This window comes from Hoplias malabaricus, chromosome X2, assembly GCF_029633855.1.
Source record: "Hoplias malabaricus isolate fHopMal1 chromosome X2, fHopMal1.hap1, whole genome shotgun sequence".
NCBI lineage: Eukaryota > Metazoa > Chordata > Actinopteri > Characiformes > Erythrinidae > Hoplias > Hoplias malabaricus.
The window spans coordinates 27,147,348-27,167,347 of NC_089819.1; the positions used below are offsets into that span (position 1 = coordinate 27,147,348).

Consider the following 20,000-nt stretch of genomic DNA (forward strand, 5'->3'; position numbering starts at 1 on the left):
GTTTAAACTTTCCTGGAGTCCTTCTCTGGTCGGTGACAGCAAAACAAGGTCATCTGCGTAGAGGAGGCACTTGACTTTGGTGTCCCCCAAAGAGAGGCCGGGTACTGAGTCACTCAGGTTCAGTTTATCAGCCAGTTCATTGATGTAGATATTAAAGAGAGTGGGGCTCAGGCTGCAGCCCTGACGTACTCCTCGAGACTGTGGGAAGAACTCTGTCCTGAACGTTCCCATTTTCACTGCACATTTACTGTGAGAGTACATTGATTTAATGACGTCATAGGTTCTCCCCCCAACACCGCTTTCTAAAAGTTTATAGAATAATCCTATGTGCCAAATGGAGTCAAACGCTTTTTGAAAATCTACAAAACATGCGAAGATTTTGCCTTTATTGTGATGTACATGTTTATCTATCAGCGTGTGGAGGGTGAAGATGTGGTCAGATGTTCGGTGGTTCGGGAGGAAGCCGATCTGAGCTCTGCTGAGGACGTTATGGTCTGTGAGGAAACCTGTGAGTCGAGTGTTGAGGATGCTACAGAAGACCTCCCCCAGGCTGCTGCTCACACAGATCCCTCTGTAATTGTTTGGGTCGTATTTGTCTCCGGATTTGAATATGGGGGATATGAGACCTTCGCTCCAGACGCTGGGGAAGTGGCCTGTGTTTAAAATAAGGTTAAATAGTTTGAGAATGGCCAATTTGAATTTTGAATCTGTGTGTTTTATCATTTCATTCATAATGCCGTCTGTACCACAGGCTTTTCTGGGCTGGAGGCCTCTGATCTGTTCCTCTAACTCTGACTCTGTGATGGGGAAGTCCAGTGGGTTCTGATAGTCTTTGATCACTGTGTGGAGTGTTTCTAATTTACTGGATATTTGCTGTTGTTGTGTATTTAATAATTGACGACTGTACAATGATTCAAAATGATCTCTCCACACGTCTCCATCAGTGATCGCTAAATCATCCTGATGTTTTCTATTTAAAGACTTCCAGTTGTCCCAGAATGAATTGGAGTTGATTGAATTCTCCAGGTTGTGTATTTGATGTTGTGTGTATTTGTACTTTTTGGTTCTAAGTGTGTGTTTGTATTCTCTCAGTACCTCACAGTATTCAGTGCGTAATTCTTCGTTAAGTGGTTCCCTGTGTTTCTGATTGGATAATTTTCGGACTTTGTTTCTCTTTCTCTTGCAGTCGTGATCGAACCATGTGTCTGATTGGATTTTTCTTGGTTTGTTTTTCCTGATTGTGAGATCAGATAGTCGGACTGCATGATCAAAGATATGATTTAAGTTTTCTACAGCCACATCAACACCTTCTTTATGTTGTTGGTAGGTGTTTGACAGATAGGAGTCGAGACGTGTCTGGATTTCCGGGCTGTTTACGGCGTGGAGGTATTGGTCAGTGCTGTCCGGAGTCCACCTGAGTGTGTGTTTGAGTTTGTACAGTGTGCTGGGGTGTTTCTTGTGGTCAGTTCTAATGATTCTGTTCAGATAGAGTGTGATTTGGCTGTGATCTGAGAGGGGTGTTAGTGGCTTGACCGCGAAGGCTCTGAGGAAGGCCGGGTCCAGATCGGTTATAGCGTAGTCCACCGTACTGCTGCCGAGAGCCGAGCTGTGGGTGAGCTGACCGTAGGAGTCCCCTCGTAGTCGACCGTTTACGACGCACAAACCCAGGCTTTGACAGAGCTGTAGCAGGCTCTTCCCATGAGCATTCACAGATTTGTCATAGTTTTCTCTGCGGTGGAACATTGGGAAGTGGACGTTGTTCCCTGTTATAAAGTGGTCACCGTGAGAGCTGATGAAGTCGGGCTGAGCTCCTGTCCTGGCGTTCAGGTCTCCACAGATAACCACATGTCCTTGTTTTTGGAAATGACTGATCTGTTGTTCTAAATCCAAAAAGGTTTCTTCTTTGAAATAGGGCGATTCTGCTGGGGGGATGTAGATGGCACAGAGAAATATATTTTGGGGGGTTGAGATTAACTGCTTATTAATTTTGATCCAGAGAAGATTTTCCCCTTGTTTTACTTTTTGAATCGATTGAGAAAGTTCTGATTTAAACCAGAGGAGCATCCCCCCTCAGTCTCTCTCTCTCTCTCTCTCTCTCTCTCTCACCTTCAGTCTCTCTCTCTCTCTCTCTCTCACCTTCAGTCTCTCTCTCTCACCTTCAGTCTTCTCTGTCTCTCTCTCTCTCTCTCTCTCTCTCTCTCTCACCCTCAGTCTCTCTCTCTCTCTCTCTCTCTCTATCACCTTCAGTCTTCTCTCTCTCTCTCTCTCTCTCTCTCTCTCTCACCTTCAGTGATGAATAACAAATTATAGATTATTATTAATGTTGTAGATTATTATGGCTAGTCCATAAAAGTGTGTGTGTGTGTGTGTGTAGGACCTTTCTGACCTGGTGTACTATCTGTGTGACACCTGCACCACTATTCACTCTTTTCTGGACATTTTCCCCGAAGCCTGTTCCACTTTTCACCAGCACGGCTTCCTCAGCAGGTAACACTCTTTAATCCTCACAAAATCTCCTTCAGTGAAACGGGCTTTTCTGACCCGGTCCAGTCATGTTTTAAAATGGTTTTCCTCTTCATGGTCTGTTTTCAGGTTGTCCTCTTTCTATGAGACGGCAGTGCCCGACCTGGAGCAAGCTGTGGCCAAGAGAAACTTCGATAAATGGTGAGTATCACGGTGTGACACTGATATTTCCCTGATGTTGAACCATCTGTCGCTGCACAGCGTGTGTCGCTCGTCCTCTAGTCCTTCATCAGTGACACAGGACGCTGTCGGCTGGATGTTTTTGGTCGGTGGACTGTTCTCAGTCCAGACACTGAGGGGTTTAAAAACTCCAGCAGCACTGCTGTGTCTGATCCACTCTACACCAGCACAACACACACTAACACACCACCACCACGTCAGTGACACTGCAGCGCTGAGAATGATCCACCACCACATCACACCTGCTCTGTGGGGGTCCTGAGCGCTGAGGAACAGGGGGAGAGGGGGATAACAAAGTATGCAGAGCAACAGATGGACTACAGTGTGTAACTGTGGAAGTACAGAGCAACTGAAGAGCTGAGAGAGAGTAGAAACAAGGAGGTGATTTTAATGTTTTGGCTGATGGCTGTATCTTCAAAAGGCAATGTGCATTGACCGTGTATGTGTGTGTCAGTCTGCAGGAAGACCTGTGGAAGAGAGTGTGTCACGCTCGGAGGAGAATGGTGGAGATTACACACTTACTCCTGCAACATACCTGTCTACAGCCAATACTGGAGGGGTGAGCACACACACACAAACACACACACACACACACACATATATATATATATATATATATATATATATATATATATATATATATACACACACACTGCGGACTCGTTTTTACTCAGTGCTCTTATTTCTCCGCGCTCGTTGTGTCAGTTTTGCTGAGTTTAACCCCGTCTTTGAGCACTCACATAAACACGGGTCCAGCGCTGTGATTGGACAGACTCAGACGAGGGGGCGGGGCCATTCTAAAGTCTCTGCACTTTACGTCAGAAGCGGAGCAGAATCAGAACGGCTCGTTTTATCCCGTATGCGATGCTAAAGTTGTTTTCATTGTGCTTTTCACAGCTCTGAACCCACAGCTTCATTTGTAGAAGAGTTTTTTCAGATCTTCACCACATTCCTCCAAGAGAAAAGGTACGAATATCAAGGTTATATTTAAACACTCACTGATGGACTGTGCAGGCTCCTCATGTTGTGTTTGCATTGGCAGGTTTTTGGCGGATTATGACGAGCAGTTTCCTGTGGCTGATGATATCAGCCTCCTGCAGCAGGCATTTCCTCATCTGTATCCTTCACACGCTCCACTCCACAGCTTTGTCCACACCTCCGTCTGTCTTAGAGCATTCCTTCATTTAACTTCTGTAAGCTCTTCACTGGAAACAGTGGGTACAAGGCATGAACACACCCTGGACGGGGCTCCAGTCAATCGCAGGCCACTTAATCAGGCAGTAGAGCGGCAGGTATTTCAAATAGCACGCGTCTTAATCTCGTAGTCACAAACTACACTGTACACACACAGCTCCTCGCTCCCTCTACAGTGAACTACATCAGTCACAAACTACACTGTACACACACAGCTCCTCGCTCCCTCTACAGTGAACTACATCATTCATAAACTACACTGTACACACACAGCTCCTCGCTCCCTCTACAGTGAACTACATCAGTCATAAACTACACTGTACACACACAGCTCCTCCCTCCCTCTACAGTGAACTACATCAGTCACAAACTACACTGTACACACACAGCTCCTCCCTCCCTCTAAAGTGAACTACATCAGTCACAAACTACACTGTACACACACAGCTCCTCGCTCTCTCTAAAGTGAACTACATCAGTCACAAACTACACTGTACACACACAGCTCCTCGCTCCCTCTACAGTGAACTACATCAGTAACAAACTACACTGTACACACACAACTCCTCGCTCCCTCTACAGTGAACTACACCAGTAACAAACTACACTGTACACACACAGCTCCTCCCTCCCTCTACAGTGAACTACATCAGTCACAAACTACACTGTACACACACAGCTCCTCCCTCCCTTTACAGTGAACTACATCAGTCACAAACTACACTGTACACACACAGCTCCTCCCTCCCTTTACAGTGAACTACATCAGTCATAAACTACACTGTACACACACAGCTCCTCGCTCCCTTTACAGTGAACTACATCAGTCATAAACTACACTGTACACACACAGCTCCTCGCTCCCTTTACAGTGAACTACATCATTCATAAACTACACTGTACACACACAGCTGCTCGCTCCCTCTACAGTGAACTACATCAGTCACAAACTACACTGTACACACACAGCTCCTCGCTCCCTCTACAGTGAACTACATCAGTCACAAACTACACTGTACACACACAGCTCCTCGCTCCCTCTACAGTGAAATACATCAGTCACAAACTACACTGTACACACACAGCTCCTCCCTCCCTTTACAGTGAACTACATCAGTCATAAACTACACTGTACACACACAGCTCCTCGCTCCCTTTACAGTGAACTACATCAGTCATAAACTACACTGTACACACACAGCTCCTCGCTCCCTTTACAGTGAACTACATCAGTCACAAACTACACTGTACACACACAGCTCCTCCCTCCCTTTACAGTGAACTACATCAGTCATAAACTACACTGTACACACACAGCTCCTCGCTCCCTTTACAGTGAACTACATCAGTCATAAACTACACTGTACACACACAGCTCCTCGCTCCCTTTACAGTGAACTACATCAGTCATAAACTACACTGTACACACACAGCTGCTCGCTCCCTCTACAGTGAACTACATCATTCATAAACTACACTGTACACACACAGCTCCTCGCTCCCTCTACAGTGAACTACATCAGTCATAAACTACACTGTACACACACAGCTCCTCCCTCCCTCTACAGTGAACTACATCAGTCACAAACTACACTGTACACACACAGCTCCTCCCTCCCTCTAAAGTGAACCACATCAGTCACAAACTACACTGTACACACACAGCTCCTCGCTCTCTCTAAAGTGAACTACATCAGTCACAAACTACACTGTACACACACAGCTCCTCGCTCCCTCTACAGTGAACTACATCAGTCACAAACTACACTGTACACACACAACTCCTCGCTCCCTCTACAGTGAACTACACCAGTAACAAACTACACTGTACACACACAGCTCCTCCCTCCCTCTACAGTGAACTACATCAGTCACAAACTACACTGTACACACACAGCTCCTCCCTCCCTTTACAGTGAACTACATCAGTCACAAACTACACTGTACACACACAGCTCCTCCCTCCCTTTACAGTGAACTACATCAGTCATAAACTACACTGTACACACACAGCTCCTCGCTCCCTTTACAGTGAACTACATCAGTCACAAACTACACTGTACACACACAGCTCCTCGCTCCCTCTACAGCGAACTACATCAGTCACAAACTACACTGTACACACACAGCTCCTCGCTCCCTCTACAGCGAACTACATCAGTCATAAACTACACTGTACACACACAGCTCCTCGCTCCCTCTACAGCGAACTACATCAGTCACAAACTACACTGTACACACACAGCTCCTCGCTCCCTCTACAGCGAACTACATCAGTCACAAACTACACTGTACACACACAGCTCCTCGCTCCCTCTACAGTGAACTACATCATTCATAAACTACACTGTACACACACAGCTCCTCGCTCCCTCTACAGTGAACTACATCAGTCATAAACTACACTGTACACACACAGCTCCTCCCTCCCTCTACAGTGAACTACATCAGTCACAAACTACACTGTACACACACAGCTCCTCCCTCCCTCTAAAGTGAACTACATCAGTCACAAACTACACTGTACACACACAGCTCCTCGCTCTCTCTAAAGTGAACTACATCAGTCACAAACTACACTGTACACACACAGCTCCTCGCTCCCTCTACAGTGAACTACATCAGTCACAAACTACACTGTACACACACAACTCCTCGCTCCCTCTACAGTGAACTACACCAGTAACAAACTACACTGTACACACACAGCTCCTCCCTCCCTCTACAGTGAACTACATCAGTCACAAACTACACTGTACACACACAGCTCCTCCCTCCCTTTACAGTGAACTACATCAGTCACAAACTACACTGTACACACACAGCTCCTCCCTCCCTTTACAGTGAACTACATCAGTCATAAACTACACTGTACACACACAGCTCCTCGCTCCCTTTACAGTGAACTACATCAGTCACAAACTACACTGTACACACACAGCTCCTCGCTCCCTCTACAGCGAACTACATCAGTCACAAACTACACTGTACACACACAGCTCCTCGCTCCCTCTACAGCGAACTACATCAGTCACAAACTACACTGTACACACACAGCTCCTCGCTCCCTCTACAGTGAACTACATCAGTCATAAACTACACTGTACACACACAGCTCCTCGCTCCCTCTACAGTGAACTACATCAGTCATAAACTACACTGTACACACACAGACAGCACTAGAGTTCAGATTCACACAGATGAATAAATAGAAATGATGTGTGTTAGAAATATATACTGCACTGTTAACATCTAGATTCAATCGTTTCAGGACGTGTGTAGTGCACTACAGAGGGAGGATGGAGGGATTTGGGATTAAACCTCTGTGTTTCTCTCATGCGTCGTCGTGTTTTGTTGTCTCTCTGTACGAGGTACTATGGCCCCCTACTGGACTGGCGTTAGAATGCAGTCATTTACGTATTTGTTTTTAAATAAAAACGGATCCGTGTGGATGGGGCACGAATCTGCGCTGTATATTTTCTGGTCAAATCAATTTTGCATGAAACAGAATAGAGCTCAATTTTCCGTCATCGTTCCAAACACAGGATGACTCCATGAATCTAAAGGATTATTTTGGACCCACATGAATGACACCCTGCCGTATGGAAATCGCAGTAACATGACCTGCAGCTGATGGTGGCGCTGCAAAACTGATCTTATTCACTTCGTACCGGTCACTACAGATACACATTTTCTACAAAGAGGGTGTGATTTTCACAGTGAGCTGATTGGCTGTTTTATTGTTTAGTGTAAGAGCTTTTCCCATTCATGTTTTTACCGGTGACCTGTCACCACCTCCTTGACCCGCTCTCTCTCTCAGAGATGAAACACGAACCTCGTACCTGCTGCAGGTAACTGTCTTGATATTTCCTTCTTCACAAATATCTTTAATCTACAAAACACAGAGTGCATTTAATAATCCATTAATAATCAATAATCTGATTTCTGCAGCTATCTGTTTGTTTAAATGGTCTTGTAAACAGCGTGCTCTGATTTCTGAGATTGGATTAATGTCTAATCCAATAAACAGAGCTGGATATTAGCTCAGTAATCTGATTCCTCAGTTTTCTAGGTCTGTGCATTCACCCAGACGTAAGCAGACAGTGTGTCTGACACAGTGTAAAGTGTTCTCACCATTCTGTATCCACCGCAGTCCTCACCACGAACAGGTCTCTGTCTGTAACCGAGGGACACGCTTGGTATAAGAACGGACGCACGTTCAAAAACAAAGCTTGTCTCAGTGCAGAGGAAGCTCTGAGGAGGATAGCATTCTGTAATATTTCAGATCATTAAAAAAACCCTAGATCCATATTTGCAGCTAATGTGGGTTGGTGTTTACAAAAAGCCACAGCAGGAAGTTGACGTCACATCTTTCTGTGATGTTACTGGCTGGTTACAAAGTAGAAATAAGATTATTTCCAGACTCCAGTGAATCCAGAGGTGTCCTGTTTTCTGATTTCCCAACTGTACGTAAACACGTTGTTGGATGTCTAACAAAATCTGATTTTTGGCAGTAATTGAATTGAAACTTATACTTTATATGCTCTCATAAACTCCCATAGAGGGCAGTGTGGAGGCGTTCAAATATTGAACCATAAATAAACAAAGACGTATGACATACTTCATGAATAATAATAGTAATAATAATAATAATAATAATAATAATAATAATAATAACACTCTACCTGCTGCAGGCTGTGGACTCAGCATGGGACAGCAGCGGGAAAAAAAGACCCCCCGCCGCATCATCAACCAATAAGTGTGGAGACGCCAGCAGCAAACCATGCTGGGATACAAGCTCAGGCCTGATGGAGGCAGCAGGAGGTGGGGTATCATTGAGGGAGGAGCCTAAAGGAGCAGAATCAATGATTGACATCCCTCCTAAAGGAGCAAATGTAAGTTTGACTACATTAGACTTCAGCAAACGTGGGCAGTACTTAATTACACTGACTCTAGGTCCTGTGCTGAGGATTTGTACATCAAAGAGGAAAGGAGAGGCACTTTTCCACTGCATTATACCTACTCTGCTGGACCCTACTGGGTTCTCTTGGGCTCTACTGGACTCTAATCTCTGATTGGTTCCTGGTCAGTTTTCCAATCCCACAGCTCCACTCCAAAATGTATCAGTGTCGTCTCTAAACCCGTCTCTAAGGGGAACAGTGGTCTTTGGAAACCACAACAACGGCGGCGGTAACGTTAAGCGGTGTTTACTCATGGTGTATTGGCGTGTTGTTGTTGTTTGGGACTGAACACAGCTCCGTCATCAGTTCAGACAGGTCAGTAGAGTTTGTTCCTTCCTTGTTGCAGCGTCCAGCTCTCGCTGGATTCTTTCGTCGGCCACCGATCCAAGGAGCGTTTGAACCTCTTCAAAAGACCACAGCGTCATTTTACGAGCTGCCGTCGTGAGTCGGATAAAAACAAACGTGATCTCTGCTGCAGCTGGAGATTTTACAGATGGAGAGTTGGTGCTGGTCGTCTGCGTTGCGTGGCATAGAGTGACGACTCTCTCTGGACAATCAGCGCTCTGCTAGGTTTACACGCCACGGTTTAGTCCCTACTCGACTCGCTCTGAACCACGAGAGAACAGCCACTAAACAAGAACCCGCTTCCAGAACCAGGACCTGATTCACCTGGTGGAGGAGGAGGAAAGACAGGTAGAGTCCAGTAGAGTAGGGACCATGCTGTGGAAAAGTGCCATTAGGGTGACGTTCTCTTAGTGTACATCATGACCATGTCCAACAGAAGCTAAACTGGTGGAGAGACACTGTAGTGCATTAAAGTAAATGTAGTTAGTATTTTCACCTTAAAATATCAGCTTCAAATCATTGTGATGGTCCACTGAGATGTCACAGGGAGAACAGAGCTGTGCTTTCCCACTGCTGCTGTAAATGCTTCCTCCTCCTGTCCTGTAGGGGGCGGTGTGCACTGTGAGTGCAGGAGAGTTGGAGTCCCTGCTCTCTCATATCCGGGACCTGCTGCCGGACCTGGGCGAGGGTTTCCTGCTGCAGTGTCTCAGTGAGTACGGCTACGACAGCGAACTGGTCATCAACAACATCCTGGAGGACAATCTGACCCCAGAACTCAGCAAACTGGACAGAGCCATGCCCAGGTACACACACAGAAATACATACACACGCATACACACACACACATACAGAAATACATACACACACAGATACAGAGACACACCCACACACTCAGAGACACACACACAGAAATACATACACACGCACACAGATTCAGAGACACACACATACAGTACAGACACACACACAGAAATACATACACACGCACACAGAGACACACACACAGATACAGACACACACACAGAAATACATACACACACACAGATTCAGAGACACACACATACAGTACAGACACACACACAGAAATACATACACACGCACACAGAGACACACACACAGATACAGACACACACACAGAAATACATACACACACACACAGATTCAGAGACACACACAGAAATACATACACACGCACACAGAGACACACACACAGATACAGAGATACACACACAGATACAGAGATACACACACAGATACAGACACACGCACACAGAGACACACACACAGATACAGACACACGCACACAGAGACACACACACAGATACAGACACACGCACACAGAGACACACACACAGATACAGACACACGCACACAGAGACACACACACAGATACAGACACACGCACACAGAGACACACACACAGATACAGAGATACACACACAGATACAGACACACGCACACAGACACACACACAGATACAGACACACGCACACAGAGACACACACACAGATACAGACACACGCACACAGAGACACACACACAGATACAGACACACGCACACAGAGACACACACACGCACACAGAGACACACACACAGATACAGACACACACACACAGATACAGAGATACACACACAGATACAGACACACGCACACAGAGACACACACACAGATACAGAGATACACACACAGATACAGACACACGCACACAGAGACACACACACAGATACAGAGATACACACACAGATATAGACACACACACAGATACAGACACGCACACAGATACAGAGACACACACACAGATACAGACACACACACAGAAATACATACACACACACACAGATTCAGAGACACACACAGAAATACATACACACGCACACAGAGACACACACACAGATACAGAGATACACACACAGATACAGAGATACACACACAGATACAGACACACGCACACAGAGACACACACACAGATACAGACACACGCACACAGAGACACACACACAGATACAGACACACGCACACAGAGACACACACACAGATACAGACACACGCACACAGAGACACACACACAGATACAGAGATACACACACAGATACAGACACACGCACACAGACACACACACAGATACAGACACACGCACACAGAGACACACACACAGATACAGACACACGCACACAGAGACACACACACAGATACAGACACACGCACACAGAGACACACACACGCACACAGAGACACACACACAGATACAGACACACACACACAGATACAGAGATACACACACAGATACAGACACACGCACACAGAGACACACACACAGATACAGAGATACACACACAGATACAGACACACGCACACAGAGACACACACACAGATACAGAGATACACACACAGATACAGACACGCACACAGATACAGAGACACACACACACATACAGACACACACACACACACACACACAGAGAAATACAGACACACGCACAAAGAGACACACACACTGATACAGAGACACACACATACACACACACACACAGAGACAAAGAGACACACACAGACAGAGAGAGACATAGAGAGACAGACACAGACAAACACACACACATTCACCTTCAGTAAAATCGTTCTTAAAGTAGCAGTCAGGCATCTTTTCCACTGATTTTCTCTGTGTAATCAAACAGCCGTTACTCTGACACCTAGTGGCCTGGACGTGTCAGAGATTCTGTACGGCACTTGTTTAAAACATGGCCTCCTCTGTGTGGGCGGCCCGCTCTATGGAGCTTATACTGTTTCATTCAGGGACAAGGTTTAGAAAGAGTTTGAAAAGTTAAAATATAAAAATTAGATGTGATTATTTAAAGTAAGAAATAATAATTTTATAATAATTTGTAATAATATTTTGGAAGTAAAATGGATTCGTGCTACTTTTGATCTGAAAACTGTCCCTGTGTGTCCAAAAGTATCCGGACAGCCCTGAAGGATTTAGTGAGTGATGTCAGTCTTCATGTTTTCTGTGGGTCTGTCAGAGTAAATGTTGTATTTACTGCTGCCCCCTGCAGGTCAGTGAAGGAATCTCCTCCCTCGGTGCTCAGCTCCCGGTCCAATGTGTTTGACGACGACGAGTTTGACGTCTTTAACCGAGACCAGCTGGACATGAGCCGTGTGTGGAAGGGCAGAAAGTGAGTCTGGGCTCTGACCATTCAAATAACTGTTTTTTATTTAATCACATTGTAAACATGTAGTTTTTTTTAAGTAATGTGAAAAAGTGCAAACTGTCTAAAATAAAAACATTGTGGGCACAGATCTGACCTCTCTACATGGATCTTCTGATTCAGGACAGATTTTATACAGTGTGGAAACAAGAGGAGATCTGAGCGCAGTTGAAGAATCAGCTTCAGTGGCTGAACACAAGCTCCGCCTACTAGCACCTCATTTACATGAAGTGGAGTGCACTGCACCCCCTATTGACCAAAATGTTATGTTGAGTTAAACTGAGGCCAGAGCTGAGGATGGAGTAAATAAACAGTGGAGTAAATGGGGCTTGCTGATTGGGTGGAGACGGTAGAATGATTTTACAGTACAATTTTACAGTAAATGATTGAAAACACTCCATAACAGAGGGAGAAAACAATTCAGAAGAAGTTTTCTGATGCGATTTGAGGGCTTTAACTTTACACAGATTTTACACATTGAAGGGGCACTGTGCAAATGATAAGTGTATATGAATACAGACGTAAACACTGTGTGTGCGCGCGTGTGTGTGTGCGTGTATCAGACAGGGGGAGAGTTTGCGTGAGATGCTGAATGATAAAAGTCACATTGACGAACAGAGAGCAAGGTATCAGAGTTACCAGACTATTGTGGAGGAGGTTCCCATAGCACCCGAGCAGACGGGTAACCATGGCAACGCCTACACCTTTGACGACTACGACGACGAATATGACGACACGTACGACATCAACCAGGTCGGAGCGAACGACCTTGACGAAGATGACGAATTGCTCAGTCGCAGGTAAACACTCGCTAACACAGGCACGACCAACACAGATAACAGTCTTCATACTTCTCCAGGATTTTAGTTTCACAGCTACACTTACAAACAGTGATACTCATAGAGCGGAGGGTTGAAACATGCCCTTGTTCTGTGCTTGTTTACATTAAAGTGTGAATCTGGAGTCCACCAACCCACACACTGTGAAACAAGACCCCAGTCAGTTTTCTGTGCGCTGCCTGAGTCAGAAACACGGGATAAAACGAGTCGTTCTGATTCTGCTCCGCTTCTGACGTCAAGTGCAGAGACTTTAGAATGGCCCCGCCCCCTCGTCTGAGTCTGTCCAATCACAGCGCTGGACCCGTGTTTATGTGAGAGCACAAAGACGAGGTTAAACTCAGCGAAACAGACACAACGAGCGCGGAGAAATAAGAGCACTGAGTAAAAACGGAGAAGAAAGAGAACAGAGTGAAAACGGCTAAAAACCAGAGCTTCTGCTCCTCGCTCCTCACTGCTGTGCGCTCGGGGTCGGGGTGAACAGCGAGCGGCTCATTATCATTTAAAGGAACAGGTGCTGAAAGCGGGCGTTCTGAACAGGGCTGTTTACACAGGGGGAGAACACTGCTGTGGGGCTCGTGGGGTTTGGACCAAAGCAGGTCACAGACGTTTCATTAAGAAACAGAACTGTGTTCCTCTGTGGAGACGAGGGAAGTGGGGGTGTATTATAATTTAATATTAGATATTTATTTTATTTGAAATAGTTTATCATTAAAATAATCTAGAGAATGGTCTGAAATGTATTCATTTTTATGACGTACTCTCTGTAGGCCCTTCACCACTCCTCAGGTTCTCAGAAGCGGACGCCAGGAGCAAGAGCAGGAGAAGGAGGAGGGTGGAGAGGAGGAAGAAGAAGAAAGGGTAAAAACCTTATTTCATACACTTGAAATTGATTTGCTACAAACACATTTGGAAAAATTGAAAGATGAGATGAGCACATACTGTTTTCTTGAAGGATGAGTTATAATAAGTGTGTGTGTGTTTGTGTGTGTGTGTGTGAACAGGAGAGAGCTGTAAACCGAGACCAGTTTGTCCAGGACCCTGCGGTGCTGAGAGAGCGAGCAGAAGCCAGACGTCTCGCCATGCAGAGCAGGAGAGGGTAAACACATCTCTGTTTAGACGTAACCTCACACCAGAGATAAAGGGACAGAGTGAGGACAGAGTCATGGTTAATCCACTGTTTACAGCACGGTCAGATCACAGTGAGATATGATACACATGTGGAAATGATGCAGAGTTCTGAGAGACAGAGAGAAGAGAGAGAGAGAACAGTGAGGACAGAGAGAGAGAGAGAGCGAGAGCAAGAGAACAGTGAGAGAGCGAGAGAACAGTGAGAGACAGAGAGAGAAGAGTGAAAGAGAGAGTGAGGACAGAGAGTAGTGAGAGAGAGAGAGAGAGAACAGTGAAAGAGAGAGAGAGAGAGAGAACAGTGAAAGAGAGAGAGAGAGAGAACAGTGAAAGAGAGAGAGAGAGAACAGTGAAAGAGAGAGAGAGAGAGAACAGTGAGAGACAGAGAGAGAAGAGTGAAAGAGAGAGTGAGGACAGAGAGAGTAGTGAGAGAGAGAGAGAACAGTGAGAGAAAGAGAGAGAACAGTGAGAGAGAGAGGGAGAGAGAACAGTGAGCGAGAGAACAGAGCTCTGAGCTCTTTCTGGAGCTTCTTTATCTCCACTCGCCCACGGACACTGTCACTTTTCTTTGGTTCCAACAGTTTTTTTTTTTTTTCCGTTCTGGAGCCTCTTTATGTCGGAGTAAATGAGCCGAAAGGTTTAAAGTTCACAATCAGAAACACGTTGGTGGAAAAGGACTAAGAGTGGGACCCCCACGCCAGAGCGCCACTGTTTAAAACGTGTTCAGTACAGAATCTCAGACAGGAACTGATGACTACTTTAATGAACCAAAATTGTTGTTCATTTCTCCTACAACAGCTACAGACCGCCCCCTCCGAGTAATGTGGTGGGCGGGCCAAAGGGGCGTGGCCAAACACAGGAAACCGTCCAAGATCGCCGCAGGAAGGAGATGAACAAAAGCCGAGGAGCAAATCACAATCGGCGCACCATGGCGGACAGGAAGAGGAACAAAGGCATGGTTCCCTCCTGAGACAGAGGGCACTCCACGAACCACAGACTGAACGTAGCATCCGTTTAATCCGGTTTAACACTGTCGCTGTGGCAACAAATCCTCCTCTTCTTACAGAAAGGGGCGAGTTTCTTAAATTTATTATAATGTGAAGAGAGAACTTTTTCCATTGCTCTGTTCATCGTGAAATGTTTACACCAATTAAAAGTCAGCTGAGAAGTCTGCAGTGGTATCATCACACTGTAGTGTGTCATGCCCATATAAGGAGATCCTCATCTAAGCCTCATGCCCATATAAGGAGTTGCTCATTAAAGGAACACTAGCTAAGATTTGGTTTTAGCTCCAGAGGCTCCCACTAGAGTAATTCACCACATTTTTACACACTGTAATGAAATCAATAGTGAGGGGTTGGTTTCCTACCCTCCTCCAAAAGTTATATAGTGCAGTTTCTGCAGTGCTGAGCCCAGAGTAGCAAAGACAGAGGCTCTATTCTCCTTATTACAGCTCAGTGGAGCACCACGATAATTTCGAAACTGTAATTGTGAAGTAAAAATATTACATAGTGTTGCTTTAAGGAGCTCTATATCAGTAAAGTTACACGTTGATGTGGAAGTCCATAATGAGCTGGTGATTCCGAGGATCTCCTGTGAATCTCGCCCTGCATTCTGAAGTTTTCCAAAGGACAGGACTCCAGCGCCGCCAGTCGAACCACCATCCAGGTGCATTGTGGGCCCTTGGAGCGCTTCTCATTCTTTCAGACATCGTCAGTTGTTCTGTTGTCAGTTGATCATTAATAGGAATGGGAATAGGAATAAACTAAGTTTAAGTTTAGGGCGTTTATTCAGCACTTCTTCAGAAAGGGAAACAGAAGCTTCTTCCTTATATGTTTTTTTTGTTGTTGTTTAAGGAATGTCCTGACTGGATAAACATGAACCAAAGTGCATTAAAAAACAAAAAAAAGCAGCAGAGAGGCTTTTATTATGGAGTAAGATAAATGAGTAGATTTATTTCACAGAGAGAAAGAGTAAAGGAGCAGAGAGAGAATGAGGGTGTGAGTCTGAGAGTGTGAGTGAGACTGTGTGAGAAAGAGTAAGTGAGAATGTGTGAGAGAATGAGTGAGAGAAAGCATGTGTGAGAGTGAGGTTAGAGTGTGTGGTGAGACTGAGTGTAACAGAGAGAGTGAGATGAGAGGGTGTGTGAGAGTGAGTGAGGCGACAGTAACAGAGAGAGTGGGTTCGTGCGAGTGGTTGTGTAAGTGAGAGTGTGTGTGAGTGAGTGAGGCGACAGTAACAGAGAGAGGGTGTGTGTGAGAGAGAGTGAGGTGTAAGTAAGAGAAAGCATGTGTGTGAGTGTGATGTTAGAGAGTGTGGTGAAAGTGTAAGTGAGAGAGTGTACAGTGGGTTGTTGAGCTCCTGTTCACAGACAGAAGAAGATGTGATTTAAATAAGAAGTGTTTCTGGTGGTTTTTGAGGTGAGGAATGAAGATAGTTTCATTAGAAACAATAAATACTGTTTATAAGACTTTTCCTTCTTAATGCTGGGTTAGTGTGTGTGACTGCTGTAGTTCCAGTTTGAAGACATGCATATGATACATAAACCAAATGGATGTTTGTGTAGATACAATACACTACACAGGTCTCGAGCAGGACACTGCTGTGTCTGATCCACTCTACACCAGCACAAAACACTCACACACCACCACCACGTCAGTGTCACTGCAGCGCTGAGAATGCTGCTCTGTGGGGGTCCTGAGCGCTGAGGAACAGGGGGAGAGGGGGGTAATGAAGTATGCAGAGCCATAGATGGACTACAGATTGTAATTGTAGTTCTCCTGTACAACAGCGAGCAGGGGTTAGATGTTGCCGTCTTTTATGAAAAACTATTGTCCTTTGTTTATGTAACGTAGTGTTATAGCAGCAGAGTGTACCTCAGCTCTCTCTCCAGTGTCGGTGAATGGAACCAGACGTCTGTCTCCACGTCTCCATCACACTCCCAATGTTTTATTCCCTCTCCTCCTCCAGCAGCACCTCCACCGTCTACAGAGTCTCTGTGGAGAATACAGTGGACATCACGACTAATCCCAGCGTCCTGCACGTCCCTCTCCACCAGGACTGGGTTTAAACACCACCACCTTCTCCAACTACAGTCAGACACCAGCCCTGTGTCCCCCACCGTCCACTGTCCTCACTTTCTGTGAGGGGCTTTTAGAGGAGGACGTCTGCTTCCACTCACCTCCACTGTCCACTGTCCCCCACCGTCTACTGTCCTCACTTTCTGTGAGGGGCTTTTAGTGGAGGATGTCTGGCTCTATTCACCTCCACTGTCCAACTGCTCTGAGAGGATTCTGGAGGACATTTGGGAAATGGGTAGATTTCTCCTTCAAAAACTGACAGTGCTGCAGATTTAAAGTAACACAAAACGGACACAGGAAGTTAAACTATGTTTACACTGAGCTCTAAATATTTAATTCCTGTGTTAAAAAAAGGCCAGGTTCAGAAACAAAGACAGAGCAGGATTTCTCAGTTAGCCAGTTAACTTAAGCCCAACTTTGAGGACTGTCCCTCAGCTCTGTTCCTACGTGACAGGCTTGACTTTGGGCTTAAGTTATCTGGCTAACTAAGAAATCCCCCGGCCTTCAATAAACACCAAAAATATCAATAACAACAAATGACTTAACACATGTTTAAGGAGAAACACCAGAGCGCGCGCACACACACACACACACACACACACCTGGAGGCTGTTCCACAAAGCTGGATATATCAAGTTAGCCAGATAACTTAAGTCTTGAGTCAAATGTGTCCAATAGGAAAAGAGCTGAGAGACATTCCTATGGACAGTCCTCCACTCTGGCCTTAGGTTATTTAACTAACTCATGAGTACAGCCCCTGAGCCGTGTGTGTGTAAGAGGAGATGGTGTGATGTGAGGGTCCATTTAAACCATTTAAAGTGCTGTTAAGAACAGGAGGAAGTGTCCAGTTTTCATGTGGAACGTCAGCATTTTTCCTTGTTCCGAGTAAATGCCGAACACATTCAGTTCTACTGGAGGACATCAGTAAACACAGGAACCTCCTCCTGCCTCCGTTCGTCTCCAGTCTCTCGTCCTCGTCTCTGTGTGAGACGTGAACCACCGACTCGGGAGCTTCAGCTTCTCATTTCAGTCCGGAACGATTCAGAAAGGAGTGAGTGGTCGACTGTCCACCGCCCGCTGCCCTACAGCATACGGACATGTCCTCGGTGTTGTCCACTGTTTAATGAGGGTGCACTCACCGTTATGTGGATTTCTTTAAAGATATAAACATGCTTTTATTATATAAATATAGTTGATATTCCAATTTCAATGCCTGAATATATTTAATAACTGTATTAATAGAATTGAACATATATTTGCTGTAAGTTCATTGCTCTTTAAAAGGGCTGTAACTGCATTATTATGCTATATTTCTTTATATCAGTGGCATAAAATGATAATACCACGATTTATCACGGTTCTAGCACAGCATCCGACCACAGGAACAGCTTTTATGACAGGCCTAAAGCTTAAAGAACTGTACACAAGCTGTTTGGGCCCCTGGCGCCCTCTCTGGTGGAAATGTGAAACTGCGCTGTGGTCCATTTCTCCTCAGAAACGGCCGGTCAGTGTTTATTCTCCGTGGCTCTGTTCAGCTCTACATTCCACCGAAGAGGACGACCTCTCTCCTTCATCGTGAGCCACGTGTGCCACTCACGTGACTCCGGTAACCAGACCACCCTGCTGAGCCTGTGCACGTGTCGTTTAAAAGTAAAGACCTCTGTCGTGGTCCAAAAACGCTCTGCGGATCCGACCTCACGGCTCCGAGCGAGTCACCGTCTCAGCCTTTACCTGGCGACTCGCAGCAGCAGGACGCTGTTCTGTAGCAGACATCTCTCCTCCTCTGGACTTTAACAAACTGCAGCTTTAACAGGATTCGAATGGTGTAAGGGCTCTATAATCTACAAGCAGTGATTCAGTCCAACCACTGAGAAACAAACCTCAGTGCGGTTTTATCAGTTTTTATTAAAACAATATGGTTCCGAAGTCTTCAGCAACACACACACGTCCAGACCACGTTCCCAGGGTCTTACAATCCACAGCTGCTCAAAATAATAAGGTGCGGATCCTCAGAGGTCACAGGAGGGCTCAGAGTCTCGAGGCTGGAACTGGTTGGTGCAGGTTCAACCAACCAACGGAGTCTGAGAGGAATACGAAGACGTTGATTGATTGACTGATTGATTGATCGATCGACTGGGAGAGTTGAGAACCTGGTCCGCTTCAGCAAACGTTACCTGCAATTTGGGAAGACAGTGAGGAAATCAGGGTCAGGTCATATTTACTTCTTTGACCTCCTCAAAATACTCTGTCAGTGGGAATTACGAGATTATCTTCACACTTCAGTTCAACGTTCACTGGCCGCAGTAGAGTTCATAAAATGACTATTTAAAGTGACTTTTTAAATGCATTTCTCCTTTGTGTATACTGCCCCCTAACTACCATTTAGGAATTACACTTTACTGGCCATTCTTTTACAGCTTTTTTCATGTATGAACTCCAGAAAATATCTGAAGTATCAGAAAATCCAGACATTTTTCTGGAGTTGTCTTTTCCCATATGTAGTGTACAGCTGCGTTCTCAGAGCTGGGATTGTTCTGCATGGTTCAGA

At 45.5% G+C, this 20,000-nt stretch overlaps 2 protein-coding genes across 6 annotated transcripts in view; one reads left to right on the plus strand and one right to left on the minus strand.

Moving 5' to 3' along the window:
• The window catches only part of LOC136677311 (activating signal cointegrator 1 complex subunit 2-like), a 24,379-nt gene extending 8,103 nt beyond the window's left edge, over positions 1-16,276 (plus strand). For both annotated transcript variants that reach the window (XM_066654824.1, XM_066654823.1), the window contains exons 8-20: positions 2,375-2,487; positions 2,593-2,664; positions 3,158-3,262; positions 3,601-3,669; positions 3,746-3,820; positions 7,718-7,739; positions 8,583-8,792; positions 9,810-10,006; positions 12,256-12,375; positions 12,972-13,208; positions 14,015-14,105; positions 14,249-14,343; positions 15,171-16,276. In XM_066654824.1, the coding sequence (XP_066510921.1) occupies positions 2,375-2,487; positions 2,593-2,664; positions 3,158-3,262; positions 3,601-3,669; positions 3,746-3,820; positions 7,718-7,739; positions 8,583-8,792; positions 9,810-10,006; positions 12,256-12,375; positions 12,972-13,208; positions 14,015-14,105; positions 14,249-14,343; positions 15,171-15,342 (1,578 nt within the window). In that variant the 3' untranslated portion in view covers positions 15,343-16,276. The remainder of the gene's footprint in view (positions 1-2,374; positions 2,488-2,592; positions 2,665-3,157; positions 3,263-3,600; positions 3,670-3,745; positions 3,821-7,717; positions 7,740-8,582; positions 8,793-9,809; positions 10,007-12,255; positions 12,376-12,971; positions 13,209-14,014; positions 14,106-14,248; positions 14,344-15,170) is intronic.
• Positions 16,277-16,631: 355 nt separating this feature from the next.
• LOC136677168 (RING finger protein 215-like) overlaps positions 16,632-20,000 on the minus strand; it is a 13,865-nt gene continuing 10,496 nt past the window's right edge. Inside the window, exons 10-11 of one of the 4 annotated variants that reach the window (XR_010796339.1) lie at positions 18,055-19,626; positions 16,632-17,716 (exon numbers count right to left, since the gene is read on the minus strand). Coding sequence is in view for 1 of the 4 variants with exons in the window: in XM_066654608.1 (XP_066510705.1) it covers positions 19,613-19,626 (14 nt within the window). In the remaining 3 variants the exon portion in view is untranslated. Of the gene's footprint in view, positions 19,627-20,000 lie in introns of all 4 variants that reach the window. The other 3 variants (XR_010796338.1, XR_010796340.1, XM_066654608.1) reach the window with 3 other exon arrangements.